The following is a 23,040-nucleotide window of genomic DNA, read 5'->3' as shown; positions in this document are numbered from 1 at the left end:
CTCCCCCGCTGCCGGGCGGGGATTTGCCGGGGCCTGCTGCGCCCCCCCACCTCCCGCCCACCCCCTTTCGCCTCAGCCGCCTCCTCGCCGCTTTCCCCTTCTTGGAAGCGGTCGCTCGTTCGCCCGCCCGCCCGGCCGGCCGGCTCGAGGCCCGCGGAGGAGCCAGCGGCGCAGTCCGTCGTCGGTCCGCGGGGAGGGGTGGAGCGCTGAGGGAGGCGGTGGGGACGGCCTCCCGGCATCTTCGCGGCGACCAAGGACGACCGGGGAAGGGGAGCGGCCGGGATGGCGCGTCCGCGGCCCCGCGAGTACAAAGCGGGCGACCTGGTGTTCGCCAAGATGAAGGGCTACCCGCACTGGCCGGCCCGGGTGAGTACGGCGGCGGCGGCGGCGGTGGCGGCCGCGGCGCGCGAGCCCGCCCGCCCACCATTTTCCCCTTCATGATGGCGCGCCCGCCCCCTTTCCCCATCGCCTCAGCCCCGAGCCCGGCCGCGGCGAAGGCTTAACGGCTCGGCCCAGCGCTGCGCGGGGCTGACGGGGTCAAGGCCACGGGAGGCGACGAGGATTGGGGTTTGGGGGACTGGGGTGAGCAGGGGGGAGCCGCGCCCGCAAAAAAAAAATTATAAAGAATCGGCCAGGGCGGCCATCCTTCCACCCACTTTCGAAGGCGGGTCCGGGCCCCCGCAGGCCCGACGCTGCCTTCCTCCCGGAAAGCGGCGGCCACCCGGGGGCCTGGGGCGGAGGCGTGGGCTCCGGCGTGGACCCGGGCGGACGTCGGGGCCGGGTCGGCCGGCGGCTTCTGGGAACGGGTAGTTGGGCATCCCGAGGCCGCCGCGCCCCCGCCGCTCGCAGTGCATCCCTTCCTCGCCTTCCAGACTTGTTGAGTTTTCCTTGAGCGCGAGATTCCGGGTGCCCCGCCTGCCCTATCCTGGTGCTGGGTAGACGTGCCTGGCGGGTGCCCACCTTGTGGTGTAAAGCGACACCCCGAGAAGCCGGGGGGGTGGGGTGCTCGCTGACTGCTGGGGCCAGTCAGCTCCGTGTGCCTTTTTCACCTCCATATTTGTTTTCCATCGGATCCCAGACCTGATTCTTTTGGCCTCCCGCTGCCCTCCCCACAATAGCTCGCTGTGTTCCTAGGTGGCAAGGTTGATCACGGGGCTGTTTTTCTCTAGAAAGCATCAGCCCCGTCATGCCCAACGTTCAGGCCCTTGGAGTGATGAAGGGGACATGACACTGCCATGTGTGGCTTGTGTGTTAAGATTAATTCCCTTTGACTTGGCGTTTAGTGATAGTGGGCAGTGAATGGCTTTGAAATCGGCCGTCAGCGTGAGAAGGAGTCAGGCATGCTAGGGTGCAGGCGCCTCAGAGACTATAGATGCGCATCCTTGAGGAACAGATATAGGCCTGGGGGGGAGGAGGGCTTTGGCATGAATATACAGACAGGTTACCCCGTAGTTACATGGAGGTGGCAAGACCAGGGAGGGGAAAATACCCCCCATTCCCGAAAGGAAGTTACATCATGAGTAGCCAGACAAACTGAGTGAAGTTGAGGTCATGGATGGACTTCATCACTTATTTTTTTTTTCTTATTTGGCTTGGCGTGGTTGTGGTGTGGAAAGGGCACTAGGCCGAGGAGTTGGGGGGAACTAGTGTTTGGCCCGTGCTCTCATGTGGATTAACTGCTTGGACTGTCTAGCATAAGTATTTTTGCAAATGTAATCATGTGTAGGCTCACTCACAATCTCACATGGGTAGAGGAAGAACTCACATCCAAACTGAAGGTCTTGCATTAAGGCAAAGTCTTTCTGTTAGAATAACAGGTTATTTTTCAAGCTGTAGTACCATATTGCTGAAAAGGGGTAAGATTTTGGCTTCCCTAAGGCCTTCAGGGAGTCCCCAACTACAGTTGTTCAGTGAGATGTAAACAGCTTCAATGCGTAGATGTATTATCCATTGTCAATAGTGAATTAAAGATGATGGCCAGTTTGGTGATTTATGCATTCCACATCAGCTTTCCTTAGACTTAACATTTGAAATGTATCTTCTGAGAGTAAAAAGACTGAACATTCATTCCATGAACGTGTTGCTTGTACAGGTTGACCACCTGTAGTTATTTGCAGAACGGAAGAATGCTACCAGAAGTGGTCCTAGTTATATATTAAATTGTGCTTGCAAATTCCTGAAAGTTACAATTCCAGACCAAAGGAAAATAGAACATACAACAAGGAAAGAAAAAGCATTGTTTGTAGATCAAATAAAATAGAAACAAGAAAGAAAATCTATTCACACTTTACACAAGCTCCCCAAGGGAAGAACCTAAGACTTGGAAAAAAAAAAGGATTGTTTCATAATGGGTGGTGGCATGTTGCCGTTTCTAGGAAGAGGTAGATTAGAAAAAGAACCCTGTTCTTGGTCATAGCACTATATGCTTCTGATATGTTCTCATTATTTGCATCCCAAGTCTGAGGTGTTTTCCCCGTTTTACATCTACTTAGAGCTCAGTAGATGATGATGCTATAAAAAGCTGCCTGGGGAAAAAAATCCTACTTGCACATTTGGCATACTGTCACTTTGCTATGTAGGCCAGTTATGTGGGAGTTCAAGTCTGTATGACCCCTAAGGAGTCAATATGAGGGAGAAATACATGTGCGGCCAGATTTCAGTTGCTGCGCTAGGCAAGAGCTGCCTGGCAGCAGCCGGAGCTGGTGGGACAGAGCAGGAATGGGGAGGCGGCTGGACTTTTCCGGACAGCCCCGTGGGAGCCGTGTGGTGCAAGGGGTGTGGGATCTGAACAGGGTGCGTCCGGCCGGGCTGGCCTGCACACTGGGGGACCTTTGTGTGTCCTGTAATCTTTATACATTTCTATTCTGTATAGTGTAAAGGAGGGATAACTCCCTCCTCACAGAATTGTCTTCTCATCCTCAGCTTCACTCTCTGGTTTGTTAGCTGTGGTCAGAAAATATAATACAGTTAAAAAAGAGACTTCAGTCATCTAACCTTTATTATAGTATGTTGTTATGATCTATTGCATTACTAGTTGCTGTTCTTAATCTACTGTGCCTGCCTTACAGATCAAACTTTCATAGTTTTATGTCATGTGGTTCCCGGCACATATCTCCTCTGAAGATAACAGGAACTTCTATATCTAAAAGCATGCTACTTGGATGTCCCTCCCATTTGTAACTTTCCCTAGTGTCATTGCACTGCTTTTAATTACATTTGTCGTTGTCAGCATGAGTAAACTTGTTATTTTCCTAATATCATGAAAAGTCTCAATTGTACAGTGGACACGCATGTGCGACAGCCTGGATCCTGCAGATGTCCTCCAGTTGTCCTGTCATGTCTCTGTTCATATGTCCATTTCTTTTTCCAAACAATTGCCTGTCTTGGTGGTAAAGCATGCCCAAGTAACTTATTACATAGGTCACTAAATTTACTCCGTGAATTACAGGTAAATATTTTTTCCTTTTAGGTAAAAATATAAGGAAATAGGCTTATCTTAAATGTGTCATTCAGTCAGTCTTACTAACGTAGGCACTGGAATCCCACACATAGCTGTTGAGGTTAGGGCAAGTCCTCTCGCGCCTGAGTTCTAGTTTCCCCACCACGACTCTCCCACAGTTGAGGTATTTTAACACCAAAGAACATCAGGCTGTTATAATGGAGCATACTTGACTGTATGACTTTAAAACTTTGGAGTTCACCTATGCCTACAAACTAGCTTTAGAACAAGTCTCAGCTCTGAATGGTAAACACTGTTGATTAAAAAATATATATGTACATATCCCTAGAATATGTAAATTTACTTTGAAATGTTTAGCTACGTATTTTATACAGCTCTCATTGTATATTACAGATGCTGGGATAACAGGTGTCACACCCACTATTTCATGTTTTACATTTTTAGTGCAAAATAACAAAAAATGAATGAGTAAGTAAAAGCCCATCTAGGGCCTGGTGCAGTGGGCTAGCAGCTAAAGTCCTTGCCTTGAATGCGCTGGGATCCCATATGGGCACCGGTTCTAATCCTGGCAGCTCTGCTTCCCTTCCAGCTCCCTGCTTGTGGCCTGGGAAAGCAGTCGAGGACAGCCCAAAGCCTTGGGATGCTGAACGCGTGTGGAAGACCTTTAGGAAATCCTGGCTCCTGGCTGTGAATGGTGCAGCTCTGGCTGTTGTGGCTACTTGGGGAGTGAATCATCAGATGGAAGATCTTTCTCTGTCTCTCCTCCTCTCTGTATATCTGACTTTGTAAGAAAAATAAACAAATCTTTAAAAAATTTTTTTAAAAACCCATCTAGCAGTATTAAGTCCTATATTTTAAAACTTTCATATTGAATATTTGCTTCATACAATGTGTCTGACTAGATAGTCACAGATTTTACCTTCTGATATTTTTAAGCACCCATCAGACTTTTTTTTAAAGTTTTTTTTTGGGGGGTGGTGGGGAGGAAGACATATTTACAGAGAAGAGGAGAGACAGAGACAAAGCTTTTCCATCTGCTGGTTCACTCCCCAAGTAGCCACAACAGCCAGAGCTGAGCCAGTCTGAATCCAGGAGCTTCTTCCCGGTCTCCCAGATGAATGCAGGGTCCCAGGGCTTTGGACCGTCCTTGACCACTTTCCCAGGCCACAAGCAGGGAGCTGGATGGGAAGTGGAGCAGCTGGGAAAGAAGCAGTGCCTGTATGGAATCCTGATGTGTGCAAGGCGAGGACTTTTAGCCACTAGGTTACCATGCCAGGACCTGCACTTAGATTATTAATATTGCCTTTGTAGGACGCTTTTTAGTGACTTGTCCATTTGCTAAGAGCTAGTTGAGTTAAAAGTAGTTATTCCGTGAGTCTTCTCAATCAGGCATGCACAAATGGCAGCTACTTGCAGTCATCCCACGTGTGTAAAAAAACATACCTATCTGAAGAAGGGTACTAGTGTCTATTTATGCTAGTAAAATTTACTATTTTATTTCCACACCCCTAAAATCCAAATTATGTATCCCCTGAGATGTATGAGCACGTTGTTTGTTATTTCTGAGTAAAAGATGAAGATAAATAAATACAAAAAGCTTCAGAATTCTTGGGCTTCACGTAGAGAGCTTTTTAAAACTTAAAAATATGTGTATCAGAACTCTGAAATTCACATTGCTGGTAAGAGAGTAAATTGGTCAAGTGACCTCAGAAAGCTGGCCTAGTCTGCATGAACCTTGTGAGTCTGCAGACATGTAGGCAGATATGCAAATGAAACGATCGCTCACACAGCCACTACGCAGCTAGTGTCTGCAACGGAAGGTGGGAAGCTACCAGATAGATGTCTGCCAGCAGAATGTATAGACACATTTGGACAAGAGCAGAACTAGTCTGCATGAAAAAGGAGTGACCTTCAGATGTCCACAACAGCGTGGACATCTCAGAAATGGAGGCTTGAGTGAAAAAGCCAGACTCAAAAAGCCACCCATTCTGTATGGTTCCATCTGATTCCATCTGACCCGTGGTGGCAAGCGGGCAGCCAGCCAGACACAGGTGGCCCTGGTGCTGGCTCTTGGCTGGGTCTGTGGTCACAGGGCGATGTACAGATGTAAAACTTTATCAGGTTGCACATTTAAAATGTGTGCACTTGGCTTCGGTTTTACAAATACATCTTCTATTAGATGGGAAGAAAGAATAATACCACAAGATTCTGTGTGGATTGAATTTTATTTTTAGTTTTGAGCAAGATTTTTTTCCTCTTTCTGTCTTCAGCCCTATGAAGAAGCATGGTCCTGCTCTCTTTTGAGTACTTTAGAAACTACATTTTTTTGTTCATGCTTTATCATTAGGCTTCCTTTTGACTTCCTTTCTGACTTTAGCTTCTGTCTTGTTTGTTAGGGTCTCCTTACTCCTGTCTTACTAAGTCAGCACTCACATTTTTGATCTGGCTGTCAACCCCTCATCTGATAAAGCTGGAGAAATAAAGCATGCGGCCTTGCCCTATTGGATGGCTTGAAGAGCTCAGTTCTAGTGAACCTAGGCTGAGCACCCACATACTCTATGTAAGGCACAGTACATGGTGCCTTTTTTCTTTTTTTTTCTATCAATAAATTGAAATTGCAGCGGTTGGGCTTGCGTTGTGTCGCAGTGGGTTAAGCCTGTATCACAGGAGCCTGTATTGGAGCACTGGTTCGTGTTCCAGATGGAATGCTTCTGAGCCAGCTCCCTGCTAACACGCCTGGAAAGGCAGCAGAAGACGGCCCAGGTTCTTGGGTCCCTGTGCCCACGTGGGTGACCCGAGTGAAGCTCTTGACTCCTGACTTGGGCTTGGTCCAGCCCCAGCTATCCCTACTGTCTGGGGAGTGAGCCAACAAGTGGGCCACCTCCTTCTCCGCCTCTCAAATAAGATCTTTTAAAACATGGCTATAACAAGTGTTTCCATGCCCTTAATGTAAACACTGAGAATCTTGAGCTTCTAGCCCAGAGAGCTTTTAGGGCTGTCTGCCTTTGACCGTGAGCTTCTCGAAAGTGAGACTTCATTTCTGCCATGTTCTCAAGGAATTCCTTGGGACTTGAGCTGTTTTTAATCTTAATGTGAGGTAAAATGTTTTTCCTCCTCATTGTTCTGGCCCAAGTCCAAAGAAGTCCATCAATAATTCAGTCCTCAGGTGACGTGGCACGGGCTCACTCAGCTTTTTCCCTTGGGACTGTGTTGACTTTGCCAAGGAACTGGCGGATGAGATGGGGAACAGATAGGCACTTTAAACTCTCAATTTCAATTCACAAGATTTCTCATGTTCCCGTTTCAGCCACATGAATCTGTACTCCATGGTGGTTGTTGGTATGCTAGAACAATCATCGTTTCCCCAGGGAAAGTAATATTGGGAAAATATTACTTCTCTGAAGCCAAATTCCCTCTGTAAAAGGTTGTATTTTATTCTTTTGGAAAATTTTAAAACCATATATAACTTCATTGAAATATATTAACATTAGAAAAGCATCATAGGCTAATGAGTAAAAATAATAGAAGAGGCCTGTATTTTTGTTTATTGAAGAGTGTTTTCCACTGCAGAAAAGTCTCCCAGCATTGGCTCGGGATCCATTCCGCAGTCATTGGTCCACAGCAGCATGGCTTCCTGGCCACTCCCAGCAATGCTCAAAGCACACGCTGCCAGCTACCACCTGTCTGGGATGAGATGGGTGCAGAAATGGAGAAATACAGAAACATTTGTAGGCAATTTGCTGGAGTAACTGTATGTTTCTTATTTGAATGAGAACTGAGGCTTGCATTTGGTATATGCCTTATTTTTAATAGCTCATTTTTATTGTGTTTTATAAAATTTCAGTCTGCAATGAATTTAAAAAGCCAGTCCTACACCACAGACAGGATGTGTAGTATTGTTGACTACTATGGAACTTTCAAGGTCAGAAATGCTCCTTGCCCTAAAGCCATGTGCTTGTAAGATGAACTTAAGCTAGCATCAACTATTAAAGAGAGGAATGGATCATAAGTAATTTTTTTTAAAGATACATATATTTAAGAGGCAGAATGACAGAGGGAGATACAGACAGAGATCTTTCACCCACTGATACCTGTTCACCCTCGCCCTCAGCCCGGCCAGATGGTCCCGTGAGTGGCAGGGACCCAGGAATTTGGGTTGTTTTCCTATGTTTTCACATACATTTTAGCAAAGTACTGAATTGGAAGTGGAGCAGCTAGGACTCAAACTGGCTCATATGGAATGCTAAGCATGGCAGGTGGCAGCTTAACCCACTGCACCTCAGTGCTCTGTCCCCTGAAGTATTTTTAATGGCAATGGATATATTTCTATAATATAATTTGTAGTAGTTCTCTGTAATTTATGGTATTTACTTGGTTTAGGTAATTTATAGTAAATTACCTAATATTTATAATTTATATATTTGTAATTTATAATAAATTACAACCATGTCCTACTAGGACACTTAGGTTATTTTCAGTTTTTAACTACAAAGCAAGATTAAGAAACATCCTTGGTGTCAGCATGATGGCTACAGGCTAATCCTCTACCTGCAAGCACCAGAATCCCATACGGGCACCAGCTTGTGTCCCAGCTACTCCACTTCCTATCCGACTCCCTGTTTATGGCCTGGGAAAACAATAGAGCAAAACCCAAGTCCTTGGGCCCCTGCACCCACGTGGGAGACCCAGAGGAAACTGACTCTACCAGCTCAGCTCCAGCTGTTGCAGCCCTTTGGGAGTGAACCAGCGGATGGAAAATCTTTCTGTCCTTTCTTTCAGTAAATCTGTCTTTAAAATAAAAATAAATCTTTCAAAAAAGAAACATCCTTTTTTGTTAAACAGCTAGTTATTTCCCTAGGGAAAATCTCTAGAAATAATATTTCTGAAGCAGGGGACATATGCATATCTTAGAATTTTGGACTTATGCTGCCAAATTGTCTTTCATAAAATTTTGAATCTGTCACGTATTCACTAACAGAATAAAAGAATATGTTACACAGTCATTTAAAGTAGATGACTAAAAATTTTCAGTTTGTTTGGCAATTTAATAAATACAAATACTTAACTGAATTTCTTTACCTACAATTTAGGTTGAATATATAGATAAATAGAGAGAGATCAACATATATCAAATTATGGGTTGTATAGATGTTTTGATTACAAGTTAGGATGAATATACGTAACACTACTGTGAGACATTATTCCCAAGACTTAAATTAACAAATTAACCCAGTAATCACATAGTAACAAACATTTTAATCCATGTCTACTGAGAATGTCACAAAAACATCAGAAATGTGACTTTAGGGCAGAGGAAAGGACTGAAGGGGCCAATGGCAGTGTGTGAGAACACTGAAGCTGGCCGTCTTGGAGGACGTTTGTTGTAGTAGGTTCTCTAGTCTGGCTGTCTTTTAAAGACCTGAACGCAAGGGAGTGATAAGTAAGGCAGATGTTAGTTGTGCTGGTAGAGGAAGCAGAGGGCCACGAGCATCCCAGAGCCATGTCGGCTTCCTCAGGGCTGCACCCACAAGAGAAGCTGTTTACTCGGAACAGCAGGTAGGATGAGATTGGGAGAGTCACTGGTTCAGTGGAGCCTAGAAGCTCCATCTTCAGAGCAATGACTAGTCTGTGTGGGTTTTTGTCAGTTTACATATTGCGTGTTCTGATAAGGTTTTGATACTTTGGGGATTTTTTTTAAATTTTTATTGGAAAGGTAGAGTTATAGTAAAGGAAAGACAGATCTTTCATCTACTAGTTCACTGCCAATGGCCAGAGTTGGGCCAGTCTGAAGCAAGGAGCCAGAAACTTCCTCCCAGTCTCCCAGGTGGGTGCAGGGGCCTAGGGACTTGAGCCATCCTCTGCTACCCTCCCAGGCCATAAGTGGGGTGGCTGGGACTCCACCACTGTAGAAAGAGGCTAAACTTGCTACACCACTGTGCTGGCCCCTTTGTGTTCATGTTATTTTACTATCATTGATATAGATAAATAAGCCACTTAAAGATAGGAAAGGAATTTTTCTATTTTTTGTCTTTGCCTTGACGAGGTTTTTTTTTTTTTTTCCTGCAGTTTGGGAAATAATCATCTGTATAATCTCAAAGAATCACATACACTATTTTTTTAAGTGCTGGGAGCCAGTATTGTGCGTGGGTGAGTTAAATCCCCACCTGCAGTGTGGCACCCCTTATAAGCATCAGTTCCTCTCCCAGCTGCACCACTTGCCTTTGCTCCTGCTGTAGAGTCTGGGAAAGCAAAGGGCGATAGCACCAATACCTGGGCGCCCACCACCCACATGGGAGCCCCAGCTGGAGTTCTAGTTCCTGGCTTTGGCATGCTCCAGGCCTGGCCAGTGTGGCCATTTGGATGGACCATTTCTAAAGAGTGGAAGATTTCTGTTCTCTCTGGAATTCTGCTTTCTGATAAATAAAATGAATCTTTTTAAAAATAGTACTCATTTACAGAAGTGTATTATGACCTGTGACCTCAGGCCTACAGAGGCACATTTTCCACATTGCTGAGGAAGACGTGCAGCAGAGGGACCAAGAGCCAGACTAGAATTCAAAAGACAGGAACCTCATTTTTGCACCTGTCTTGGTTTCTTAAATTGAGCTTCTTTTTTTGTACAGTCCGGAGGGAGAAGTTCTTCCTTTCTGTTTGTTAGAGACCGAATGTTAAAGCGTACATGAAAGTACTCTTCACTAATTACCTAATCATCACCTTCCGGGAGTACTGAAGTTGTTAATACACTGCACGACAACAAAGAAAACCAATAGTCTCAGTCAGTGCCTCTGGCTCAGCAAGTGTGTTTCTCAGCAGTTTCCTCCTGGCTCTGGGCTTGCTGGGTCTTTACCCGTCATCCAGCCTGCTAACTCTGGAGTGTGATGAGCCTTGGGCTATCATACACAGAGCAAGATAGAGTGCCCTAGGCTGTCCCAGCGAAAGGGTCTCTCAGTAGATTGCACTTGCCTTTGACCAAGGCTCAAGCTTTTGAGCAGTTGTGTGCTTGTGCAGTCAAAGCCACCCACAAGTGGAGAGTCAGCAGTGATGGTCAAGGTTTCCTACATGGAGACTGGAAAGTTCTTGATAACATGATCCCAGATTGTCAGTTTCTACTGTGGAACGCGTTGAAAATGAGAGGTGTTGTATGTATGTATGTGATAGGGTTAGTATTGTCACATATACAAATGAGGCTCACAGAAGATTCAAGAATGTTTATATAGGCAGGATTGTCAGAAAATAAACTTGTTAGATCTGCATGTCCTTTTTCTTTGACAGTTTTGTTCTGAGCACATCTGTGATTTTGGAGGAATGTCCATCCAGGAGCAGTATTGTAGGTTCTGACTTAATTTTTTAATTAACATGTTGAGTGGACTGAAAATGGTTTTCCTCTGGACCTCTGACTTTCAGAATGAGAGTTATTTTAGAACATGGTAAATTAAAAAAAAAATCCGAACTTTAGAAATGAGTAATTGTTGATCAATTCTGAGATAGTGTAGTGGCTTTCAGACTTTTTTTTTTTACTATAACCCACTCTAAGAAATAAATATTCATTACCAAACCAGCCCACATACGCATACACACCAGTGCTTACTATCTGTGATGAATTTTGGTATTTCATTTTGCATAATTTGCGTTGAATCATTCTTATTACCTACAATTTGAAAAGCACTGATTTAGTCTACTAGGCCAAAGGACATTGACTCTGTGTGAGCTGCAGCTGGGCCTCGGAGGCGACGCTGATTGGTCCGTAGTCCTGAGCTAACTCTGCTGTAGCTGCGGTCTTACGTGAAGGTCACTTTAATAAACGTTAGACATGAATGCGATGCTCTGTGAGCTCTTCAGCCAGCCAGGCAGCATTTCTCCTGACCTCAGAAGGCTAGGTGTGTACATAAGCCTTTTCTCGTCTCCTGCTCCTCTATTCCTCAGACTACAAATTCACAGCTGTTGCAAAGCTATCACAATTTCATAGATGACCTTAAGGGAATAAATAACCTCCGTACGTTAGCTAACCATCCAGTTATATATGCTGTTTGACTAGAAGGTGTTCTGGCTGCTAATAATGAATGAAATTGTGGGTCTAGACTCTTGTTAAGTTCAGGAGACATATTTAGGACAGGTTTGTGGCGCCCTCTGAAGTAGTCAAGTCTTCAGGACAAACACATTTCCAATGGTGCTGTGTTTCCTTTACAATCACTCTGTCTAAACAGAAATACTTCCCTACTACTGTTGGTGCAGCAGTCTCAGTAGAAAAAGCCTAACCCTGATGGTAGGGAAAGCATTCTCCAACATCTGGGAGAGATTTTTGAAAAGTTAAGTAGGCACAATTCCAACTTCTGGGTGAATGAATCAAAGTAAATATATTTCTGTCAAAAAAAAAAGCAGCCCTACTGCACTTACTGCATATATCTTGGAACAGAACAAAGACGAGCAGATTAATTGTGTGTGAGCAGTTTGAGAGCTCTGCCTGTTCCCCAGGTCAGCCTGTGTGCTGCTTGTTCATTGTCCCTGTCTCGTGCTGCCGTGGGCGGTAAGGAAGACAAGCAAAGCCTCTGATGGAGTTCTGAAGCAGCAGAGTTCCATTCTTCGTTTTTAACAAGTTCGTTGACAGAGGCAAAGGATCAGGTGTGCAGAATAAATGTGTCCCTTGCTTTCATATTGTTACAAAAGCAAATGATAGAAGTAGTTAACAAGAGCGGGCGGTTGGGGTGGTTTGCGAAAACGAAGGACAGTTGGTTATGCCCTGGAGCCTCGTCTCCCAGCTCCCGAGTAAGCCTGGGGCCTCTCCATCCTCCCTGGGGATGGCAGTCCTCTCTTGTATCCCTTCCTTAGCCAAATCAGACCAAATGTGACAAGCTGACCAGCTGACACTGCGGTCACCCTGTGTCCTGCAGCAGCAGCACAGACGGCAGACCGGGGCTACGCCAGGGCACTTTCATGTGTGCGCTTCAGTCCGTCTCCTGTCCTGGGCCGGCTGCTTGCCTCAGGCTTCACAGAACAGGCACCAGCAGCAGGTGACTTGCAACTCCCCACCCCTTCCTTACAAGTGAAAATCTACTTCCTTTGCTCTGTTTCCCCCTCCTGGCTGTACAGAGGTGCTTTAAAAATTTGTACTGCTAGGGCTAAAGAAGTGGCCTAAGAAAGGCCTTTGTTCTCATCCAATTTCAGCTGTCAACCTCTTCTCGACTCGCAGCTCTTTCTGCAGATTGGAAACGCTGGCCCGTCTTCCAGGCACTGCTCTCTTAGTGGCCAAACTTCCTGAGACCTGGCTTTGCTCTGCCCCAGCCCTTCTGCCAGAAGTCCCCATAGCCTGCCAAACCAAAGAATTCACTTCAGCCCTTACACTTCCTTCTGTGGAATTTAATATTGTGACTTAAAGAAAAGACTCTTTTGCCTGGGCTTCCTTTCATGATTCTTCTGACAGTGCCTTTGCAGGGACTTCTTGGGCTTCAGCCACTAACCTTAGGACGATCTCTTCCAAACCGCTGTGTTTCAGGGCTTGACTCCCTGTTGCGAACTTCAAGTTCATAAACTCCCTTTACCTACTAAATAGCTCCATCGAGCTGTCCCAGGGGAACCACTTATTCACTGCCCCTCCACACCCAAGTAGATTACTATCTAGCCAGTAACCCTCAAAAACAAAGACCTGTTCTTTACTTCTTTTTTTTTTAAAGATTTATTTTATTTTTATTGGAAAGCCGGATATACAGAGAGGAGGAGAGACAGAGAGGAAGATCTTCCGTCCGATGATTCACTCCCCAAGTGAGCCGCAATGGCCGGTGCGCGCCGATCCGAAGCTGGGAACCAGGAACCTCTTCCGGGTCTCCCACGTGGGTGCAGTGTTCCAATGCATTGGGCCGTCCTCGACTGCCTTCCCAGGCCACAAGCAGGGAGCTGGATGGGAAGTGGAGCTGCCGGGATTAGAACCGGCGCCCATATGGGATCCTGGGGTGTTCAAGGTGAGGACCTTAGCCGCTAGGCCACGCCGCCAGGCCCTGTTCTTTACTTCTTTACCTGATTACATTTCAGTGGACTGTGCAGTGCAGGCCTGCAGGCAGTTCTGATAGCGGGAAGTGGTATGTGATGTGATGTGCAGCCCACTGCTTAGTACTGGCTAAGGGTTCTAAACTCAAGACATACTCATGTTGCAGAACAAGGTGAAATTAAATGAATACTTTAATTGGAATTTTATTGGTGTACTAATTTTATTTCCATTTAATATAGATTTTATGTGCTTACGATAAGCACATTAAAAGGAGTTTATGCATATTTCAGAACGTTGACAATATAAAATTTTAATGACAGCTGGAGGTCTGCAAGATTTTATTCCCTTTTAAAATGGTTAGTTTAAGGTGTTACTGATTTAACAGACCTCAGCAAACTAGAATGAATACTCACAGAAAGGGTTTAGAAACAAAGACATGAGGAGATACTCAGATTTGAATTATAGTCAGAAGCTATAAGGGCTGTGAGAACAGTTTTGTCAGGTATTTGATGGAGTGTTATAGGAAAGCAGAAAAATGGGATAAGAAAGGAAGCATGTGCTTCGGACCAGGGACTTGTGTGTTCAAATCGAGCTCCGCCACTTACTAACCGTGCGGCGTTGGGCAGATACTTCATCTTCATTATCCTGCTTTTCTTCTTTAAAATGGAGATAGTATGGGGGTTCTTCAAAAAACTCATGAAAATGCATGTTAGGAAAAACCTGTGTATGGATTTCAACTATTTTTAGCACGAAGATAAACATCTTTTAATTCTCTTTCCACATTCTTTTTAAAGTACTCTCATAGTACCTAACCCGTAAGGTTGTTGAGAGAAATTAGGTAAAATTAGGTAAATGAAAATGAAAACTTGGTTAAAAGTACCTAACCCCTAATCAAAGCTAAGCAAATATAGTACAATCCTTTCCTACTTTAACAGCTGTAAGGTGGAGGGAACTGGAATCAAAGGATAGAAACTCAGAGGAAACTGATTTAAGTAATTGTTTCTTCAGGGAAAGCAAGTGAAAAAGAAAAATTTAGTATTGATTGAGAGCTTGGATGCCTATAGGTACTATCGCACACCTTTTTACTGATGAAAAGCTTCAAGTTTAGAGAGATGCTAAATACTGAATGGGAAACTGGAGACCTGGTTTAGAGCCCATACAGGTGCTGTGTTTTGTCCCTAATATTGTACGTTGATTCGTGAGGTTATTTGGTAGCCATTTTTTGAGTGTTTTTACTCACGCACTGTTCTCAGGTGATGGTAAATGCTAAAGTGAAGTGCATTAACTGAGGGGCTGGGGAGTGTTTGTAGCAGTCCAGAATGTTTAAAGGATGTTTGTGCTTTCCACAGATTGTGGAGAAAAGCCCCTCTAATTAACTGATAGTTGAATAGAGACCTGAAGGAAGTTAAGGAGGGAATTATGTGAATATTGAGGGAAGAGCATTCTAAGAAGGTGGCAAGGATTGTGTTTCTCCTAATTAATTTTTTAAAGATTTATTTTTATTGGAAAGGCAGACTTACAGAGAGAAGGAGAGACAGAAAGATCTGTCATTAGCTGGTTCACTCCTCTAATGGCCCAAAAGCCACAGCTTAGCCGATCCAAAGCCAGGAGCCAGGAGCTTCTTCCTGGTCCCTCACACAGTGCAGGGTCCAAAGCACTTAGACCATCCTTTGTTACTTTCCCAGGACACAAGCAGGGAGCTGGATGGGAAATGGAACAGCCAGGACACAAACTGGCGCCCACTTAGGATCCTGGCATTTGCGAGATGAGGATTTAGCCACTAGGCCATTGAGCAGGGCCCTTCATTTTTTAAAGATTTATTTAAAAGACAGAATTGCAGAAGAGATTTTTTTTAAAAATCCATTTGCTGTTTGGCTCCCCAAACAGCCATTACAGCAGGGACTGAGCCAGCAACTCCCACATGAGTGGCAAGGGCCCAAAGATTTGGGTCATCCTCCACTGCTCTTCTAGGAGCATTAGCTGGGAGCTGGATCACAAGTGGAGCAGCTGGGACGCAAAGCGCTGCTAATATAGCATACAAGCATCTCAGGCCTTAATCTATGCAACAACACTGACCAATACTTATTTTTCAAATTGACTTTAGAAACACTTTCTTTCCAAAAGAAATCTTGTTTTTAAAAAGAGTTATTGATTTTTTTTTTTTAATGTGAAAGAATTACAGTGAGACAGAGAAAGAGGTGAATTTTCCATCCGCTGGTTCACTCCCCAAATGGTTGCAGTGGCCAGAGCCTAGATGATCCGAAGCCAGGAGCAAGGAACTCCTTCCAGGTCTCCCATGTGGGTGCAGGGTCCAAGGCCTTGGGCCATCCTCAGCTGCTTTCCCAGGCCACAGGCAGGGAGTTGGATGGGAAGTGGGGCAGCCAGGACACAGCTGTTGCCCATATGGGATGTTAGCCTATATTAGCATTAGCCTATTGTGTACAACATGGTTCCTCAAAAGCACAGGATAGACAGAGCGTTATTTTCCATCCACTGGTGCCCTCCCCAAATGGCTACAATAGCCAGGCCTGGGCCAGGTTGAAGCCAGAGGCCAGGAGCTTCATCTGCATTTCCTGTGGGTGAGAGAAGCCCAGGAACTTGGGCCATCTTCCATTGCCTTCCCAGGTATACTAGCAGGGGATGAGGTTGGAAATGGAGCAGCTGACACCAGCCAGAGTTCACCTATGATGGCAGTATTGCAGGTGGTGACTTAATCTCCTTTTATAACTTTGTTCATACAGGATGCTTTGTGTTAATTACTGGGCTTGCTGTTGTTAGTGCTTTTATAGTTTGAATTTTTTTTTATTTTATGGTTTTTTTTAAAGATTTTTTTTTTTCTAATTACAAAGTTAGATATACAGAGAGGAGGAGAGACAGAGAGGAAGATCTTCCATCCGATGTTTCACTCCCCAAGTGAGCCGCAATGGGCCGATGCGCGCCAATCTGATGCTGGGAACCAGGAACCTCTTCCGGGTCTCCCACGCGGGTGCAGTGTCCCAGTGCATTGGGCCGTCCTCGACTGCTTTCCCAGGCCACAAGCAGGGAGCTGGATGGGAAGTGGAGCTGCCAGGACTAGAACCGGCGCCCATATGGGATCCCGGGGCGTTCAAGGTGAGGACTTTAGCCACTAGGCCACGCCGCCGGGCCCTATAGTTTGAATTTTAGTTACACATGACAAAAACATCTTGGAAACCTACTTGAATTCAAGTTCTCTCATTTCCCATCTGAAGTTCAAAATATATCTGGACTCTGAGCACTCACCATGCCACGTGCTTGTCTAAGCCATTATTTTCTCGGTTGTGTTGTTTGAGTCAACCTTCACTGATTTTCCATTTGTGCTGTCTGAACTCCTCTCGGCAGGGTGGGCCTGGGGGGCCTGTTCAAGCGGCGTGTACAACTGTCCTCACTCCCTCCGCTGTGGTCACACTGGTCTCTTCAGGAGTCCTCCAGCGTGCCGGTCACACTGCTGCCACAGTCACTTGGCTCAGGCCCATGCCCTAGCTATTTTCTGAACTCGTCCAACTCAATTCAAATCCCACTTTCTCACTTAGAAATTTTAGCTCTCCTGTTTAAAATTAAATCTCATCTTCATCCTTAGCTCTGTTTTTACAGCTTTATTTTTTTCATTCACGCACACTAAGTAATCTTTATAATAAATGTTACTTGTTGTTTTATTTTGCCTTTGTGTGTTGGTATGGCCTCAGTGCACTAAAGACATTCGGTACAGACTTGATGAGTGACTGAATTCAATCTCTGCCTTTTAACATAACAAAAGCTTGGTGGTTGGCTTGTGGCCGTTTGATGTTTTCATGATGAAGTGTTAAAGTCCGGGCTGTCTCACAATGTGCAGGTTTGCCACTATCTGAACTTTGTCCTGCAGCATTTTGGCTCTCACCCTTGGCATGGCCCTGGCTCCAGGCCTGCTGCAGCATTCCGTTCCTTATTGCCCTCACTGGAACACCCACTTGAACCGTTTTGGGGATATCTGGCATGTCTTGGATCCTTGACTACAGTTAAGATATTTTCTGCTGTTACTTCACCTTCCTGTGGTCCAGAATCTTGTGATGGCTCCAGAGTGACACTGAAAGGAGATACTTCAAATCTGACATCATTAGCACCTGGATAGAGGACAACTTTGCATCCAAAATGTTCAGAATTGTGTCAGTTTACTGAGTAGGTAGAGAAAGGTTTACCAGTTTCTCCTCACAAACGGTAGAAAAGCAGTTGAGAAACTGTACAGCGAGTGCCACAAGGTTTAGAAATACCATCATTTGTGCCTGGCGCAGTAGCCTATCAACCAAAGTCCTCACCCTGCATGAGCCAGGATCCCATATGGACACTGGTTCTAATCCCGGCAGCTCCACTTCCCATCCAGCTCCCTGCTTGTGGCCTGGGAAGGCAGTCGAGGACGGCCCAATTAAAACCTTGGTATCCTGCACCTGCATGGGAGACCCAGAAAAAGCTCTTGGCTCCTGGTTTCAGATCAGCTCAGTTCAGCTCCAGGCATTGCAGCCACTTGGAGAGTAAATCAGCAGATGGGAGATCTTTCTCTATGTCAATGTGACTGTCCAATAAAGATAAACAAATCTTTGGGGAAAAAAAAGGAAGGAAGGAAATGCCACCTTTCTTTTCTGTTGAATAGCAGGCACTTGGTCAGGTCTGTGCCTGACCTCGTGAGTGGAATCCATCCTCATCCATCTCCTCAGGGGGCAGGGGTACCCAGGCTCCCCCACAGACCCCTCCCAGAGAGGGCCCATCCAACCTGGTAATGGTGTCCCCTACTCCTCCTCAAGTCCCCATCAGGTACAAATATACTTCCTTTTTCTGTTTCAATATTTTTGCTTAGTGATAGGTAGAATGAAAATTTTGTTGAAGCATTGACTGGAACTCGGAATATTAAGTACAGGAAGTAGTTAATATCTTTGTCAGCTCTTCTTGACTTTTAAAAATAGATCTCGGGGGCCCTGCTGCGTGGCCTAGCAGCTAAAGTCCTTGCCTTGAACGCCCCGGCATCCCCCCGGCAGCTCCACTTCCCATCCAGCTCCCTGCCTGTGGCCTGGGAAAGCAGTCGAGGACGGCCCAAAGCTTTGGGACCCTGCACCTGCGTGTGGGAGACCTGAAAGAGGTTCCAGGTTCCTGGCTTCGGATCGGCGCAGCACCGGCCCATTGCGGCTCACTTGAGGAGTGAATCATCAGATGGAAGATCTTCCTCTGTCTCTCCTCCTCTCTGTATATCTGGCTTTCCAATAAAAATGAATAAAATCTTTAAAAAAAAATCTTTAAAAAAAAAAAATAGATCTCGGGCCTGGTGCGGTGACTTAGCAGCGAAGGTCTTCGCCTTGAATGCGCCAGGATCCCATGTGGACAGCGGTTCTAATCCCGGCAGCTCCACTTCCCATCCAGCTCCCTGCTTGTGGCCTGGGAAAGCAGGCCCAAAGCCTTGGAACCTTGCACCCTCATGGGAGACCTGGAGGAGGTTCCTGGCTCCTGGCTTGGGATCAGCACAGCACCGGCCATTGCAATCACTTAGGGATTCAGTCATCGGACGGAAAATCTTTCTATCTCTCCTCCTTTCTGTATATCTGCCTTTCCAATAAAAATAAATAAGTCTTTAGAAAAAATAAAAATAGATTTCATCATTACATATTATTTTGACTCTTTCAAATGATTGTTCATGATACTGAAATATGTTTAACTAATATGTAAAAGTTATGCCTGTGTGTGGGGTACAGTGTGATATGTTGAGCATGCAACCCCATATCCGTTAAGAATAGTTTTCATTCCCCTCTAATCCTAACCCCTTCTTGTTTGCAATAATGATGGAGAAGTATCCCGATGTATGGATGTACCACATTTGTTAATTCTTTCACCAGTTACTGAGTATTTCTGTTATTTCTACTTTTGACTGAAATGAAAGATGCTGCAGTGAATATTCTGGTGCAGGTTTTTATGTGGACTCTGGTTTTAATTCTTCTAGGTATATACCTGAGAATAGTTTTACTGGTCATGTGGTGATTCTGTTTAATTCTTAAAGAAGTGATAGTCTTTCCCAAAGGACCTGCACGAGCCTCCATTCCCAGCAGCCTAGTTGCCTTGGTTAGACTCTCTGGTACTGTGCTGAGTCAGAGTGGAGAGAATGGACACCCTTATCTCAGTCCTGGCCTTAAGGAAAAGTGTTGCTTTTGCTATAAATATGACGTTGGGTTAGGGCATGTCATAGGTGCTGCCTCATCAGGTTGAGAATGTTTCTTAATTTGTTGAGTGCTTTTTGTCATGAGGGTGTTGGACTGTATGAAATGCTTTTCATGCACATATATTGAAGTGATCATGTGGTTTTCATGCTTTTGTATGTTGAACTAACTTTCCATTCCCAGAATGAATCCTCATAGTATTGTTGTGTAATCTTTTTTATATGTTGCTAGATTTGGTTTTGAATACTTTTGCAGCTATAGCTGTAATGATATTGGTCCCTGGTGTTCTTGTGTGTCTGTCTGGTTTGGGTGTCAGGATACTCATGACCTCAGCAATGAGTTGGAGAGTTACTCCTCTTTTCCTACTTCTTCAAGGAATTTGAAGACTTGGTCTTGGAGTTCTTTTTATGTTTGTCGTACTTCACCAGTGAAGCCATCTGGTCCTGGACTTCTCTTTGTGACCAGTTTTTCTTCCTGTGACTTGTGATGGCTTTTCTGATTAATCATTCAGACCTTTGCTTGTTATAATTCTACTCAGACTCTGTGTTTCTTCAGTTTCACGTTTATGTCTTTCTGGGATTGTGTTCATTTCATCAAGTTATCTAATTTGTTGGCAAACAATTGTAGTATTCTTTCAGGATATTTAAGTAAGGTCAGTAGCAGTATTTCCAACTTTCATATTTAATTGAAACTTCTCTGTTTTGTTTGTTTTCTTGGTCAGTCTAACTCAAGGTTTTCAGCTTATTCATCTTTTAAAAGAACTTTATTAACTCTTTCATTTTCTGTTACCTGTTTTATTTACTTCCACTCTAATCTTTATCATTTCCTTCTGCTTGTTTTGAGTTGGTTTGATGTTCCTTTCTGGTTTCTTAAGGTGGAAGAATAAGCTTTCTATTTGATTTGTTCTTCTTTCTTTAGTTGTGTAGCTTTTCATTAGTAAGATGACATTCCTGAAACAAGTAACTTCATAAAGAAAAATGATTCATTATTGTGCAGTTTAGAGGTTCAGGTTCAGCAACAGGTGCCCCATTCATTGAGCTTTGGGGGGTCCAGCAGATGCCAATAATAGAACACTTGTGGAGAATCACCTGGCAAACCAGGAGTCACAGCTGAGCCCCCCTCAGACTGCAGAATCAGCCATCTAACTGCTGCCTGCCTTCTGGGGGTGCCCCATCACCCTAGGACATCCCCTAGGCCTACCTGCACCGTAATTGGGTTAATCTTCTGCCTTCTTAGTATATTAGTGTATTACCTTACTTACTAAGTATATACTAATATATTAGTATGTTAACTTACTTCTTTGGGGGCTTAACCATCTGGATGAGTCCAGGGGACAAATGGTGTTCAGACTGCAACATTAACATGGGTGTTTTTCCACTGTAAGTTTCCCTTTTAGTACTGCTTTCACTGAAACCTACAAGTTTTGTTACATTTTGTTCTCTTTTCATTCATCTTTACATATTTCCTAATTTCCCTTGCGATTCCCTCTTTGCCAGTTGGTTTTTAGGAGCATGCAGCTTAGTTTCCACATATTTGTGACTTTCCCAAACTTGCTTCTGTTACTCATTTCTATTATCATACCTACTTTGTAGGTATGGCTCCAATTCTATTGGATTTATTGAAATCTAATCTGGTGGCTGGTGCTGTGGCACAGTGCATAAAGCTTCCACCTGTAGTACTGGCATCCCATGGAATGCCAGTTTGTGTCCCAGATGCTCCACTTCTGATCCATTTCCCTGCTAATATGCCTGGGAAAGCAATGGATGATGGCTCAAGTGTTTGGGCCCCTGCACCTGTGTGGGAGACCCGGAAGAAGCTCCTGGCTTCAGCCTGTCCCAGCCCTGGTCATTGTAGCTGGCAGTGAATCAGCAAGATCTCTCTGTCTTTTCTTGTTTCTCCATAGCTCTGCTTTTCAAATAAAGAGAGGGGGAAAGTTTTAAGAGAGAGAGAGAGAGAGAGAGAGAGAAAGGGAAAGAAAGAGAGCCTGGAAAAGCCTGTGTTATGATACAGTGGGTTAAGCTGCCACTTAAAGTACTGGCATCCCATATCAGGGACAATTGGAGTTCTGGGCTGCTCTGCTTCCCATCCAGCTCCCTGCTAATGTGCCTAGGAAGGCAGCAGAAGATGGTCCAAGTGCTTGGGCCCCTGCCACCAATATGGGACACCCAGCAATCCTTGTGGGTGGCAAGGACTAAGGACTTGGCCATCTTTTCTACTTTTGTCAGGCCATTAGCAAGGAGCTGGATTGACAGAACAGCTGGGCCAGGTGTGGTAGCCTAGCGGCTAAAGTCCTCACCTTGCATGCGCTGGGAACCCGTATGAGCACCAGCTCATGTCCTGGCTGCTCCACTTCCCATCCAATGCCCTGCTTGTGGCGTGGGAAAGCTTTTGAAGATGGTCCAAAGCCTTGGGACCCTGCACCCATGTGGGAGACCTGGAGGAGATTCCTGGCTTCTGGCTTCGGATCAACTCAGCTCTGGCCTTTGCAGCCACTTGGAAAGTGAACCAGCAGATGGAAGGTCTTTCTCTCTGTCTCTCCTTCTCTATGAAAATCTGCCTTTCCAATAAAAATTAATAAATCTTCAAAAAGGAAAACAGAAAGTAGAACAGCTGAGACACGCACTGGTGCCTGTATGGGGTGTAGGCATCACTGGTCTGGGCTTTGCCCGCTATGCCATGATGCCAGAGCCAAAGATATGTTATCTTTACTGATATTCCCCCCCTCAAATTTTAACTCTTACTATTTTTTGTTTCCCTTTTTCTGTTAATAAAGCATCTATAAATATATCCCTGTATGCTTGTATCTGTATAATTATCTACATAATGTATCATTGCTTTCTGATTTAATCTTCATCTCCTTTCTTCAAGTGCTATCTTTTCTGGGAACCAAGTCTTCTCTTCCACTTGTCAATAAATTTCTTACATCTGGATCATTGTGTCTCTTTTTTTCCATATTATTTTATTGCCAGTTACACTGAACCATCAAAAAACTGAACTCTAGCTTACTGATCCAAAGCACCCACATTGTCTGCTCTCCTGGTTGGGCCTGTATTGACATTCCTGCTGCTCGTGTTATTAAATATCTGTTTAACAGTGGACATACGGCCATCAGAGTTTATTCCATTTTTAAACTTTCAGCAGAAAAATAAGACTGTCTTCACTTCTTTATCCTTAAAACAACATAAGTTACATTAAAATGTACTTGACAGATGGTTCTGAATCCTTAGGATGTTGTTGGTGCTGTTACAGGTTGAGTTTTTGATGCATCCTTGGACTCTCCTGCCTGTGCTTGGGTCAGTCTGGGGGAACAAGTCCCTGTGTGCCGGGTGCTAGGGTTAGCTGCTGTGATCCTGAGCTTCACAGCGTGTGCAGAGTAGTCCTCCCTTTCTGTCTTTCTGCTTTTTTTCTTG

The 23,040-nt window shown here is 44.8% G+C and overlaps 1 protein-coding gene across 1 annotated transcript in view; it reads left to right on the top strand.

The window, feature by feature from the left end:
• The first annotated feature begins 232 nt into the window (after positions 1-232).
• The window catches only part of HDGFL3 (HDGF like 3), a 60,474-nt gene continuing 37,666 nt past the window's right edge, over positions 233-23,040 (top strand). Inside the window, exon 1 of the mRNA XM_004594586.3 lies at positions 233-366. Coding sequence (XP_004594643.1) covers positions 283-366 — 84 coding nt within the window. The 5' untranslated portion in view covers positions 233-282. The remainder of the gene's footprint in view (positions 367-23,040) is intronic.

This window comes from Ochotona princeps, chromosome 6 (assembly GCF_030435755.1).
Source record: "Ochotona princeps isolate mOchPri1 chromosome 6, mOchPri1.hap1, whole genome shotgun sequence".
NCBI lineage: Eukaryota > Metazoa > Chordata > Mammalia > Lagomorpha > Ochotonidae > Ochotona > Ochotona princeps.
Note: the sequence above shows the minus strand (reverse complement) of the source record. Positions and strands in the feature narration are given on the sequence as shown.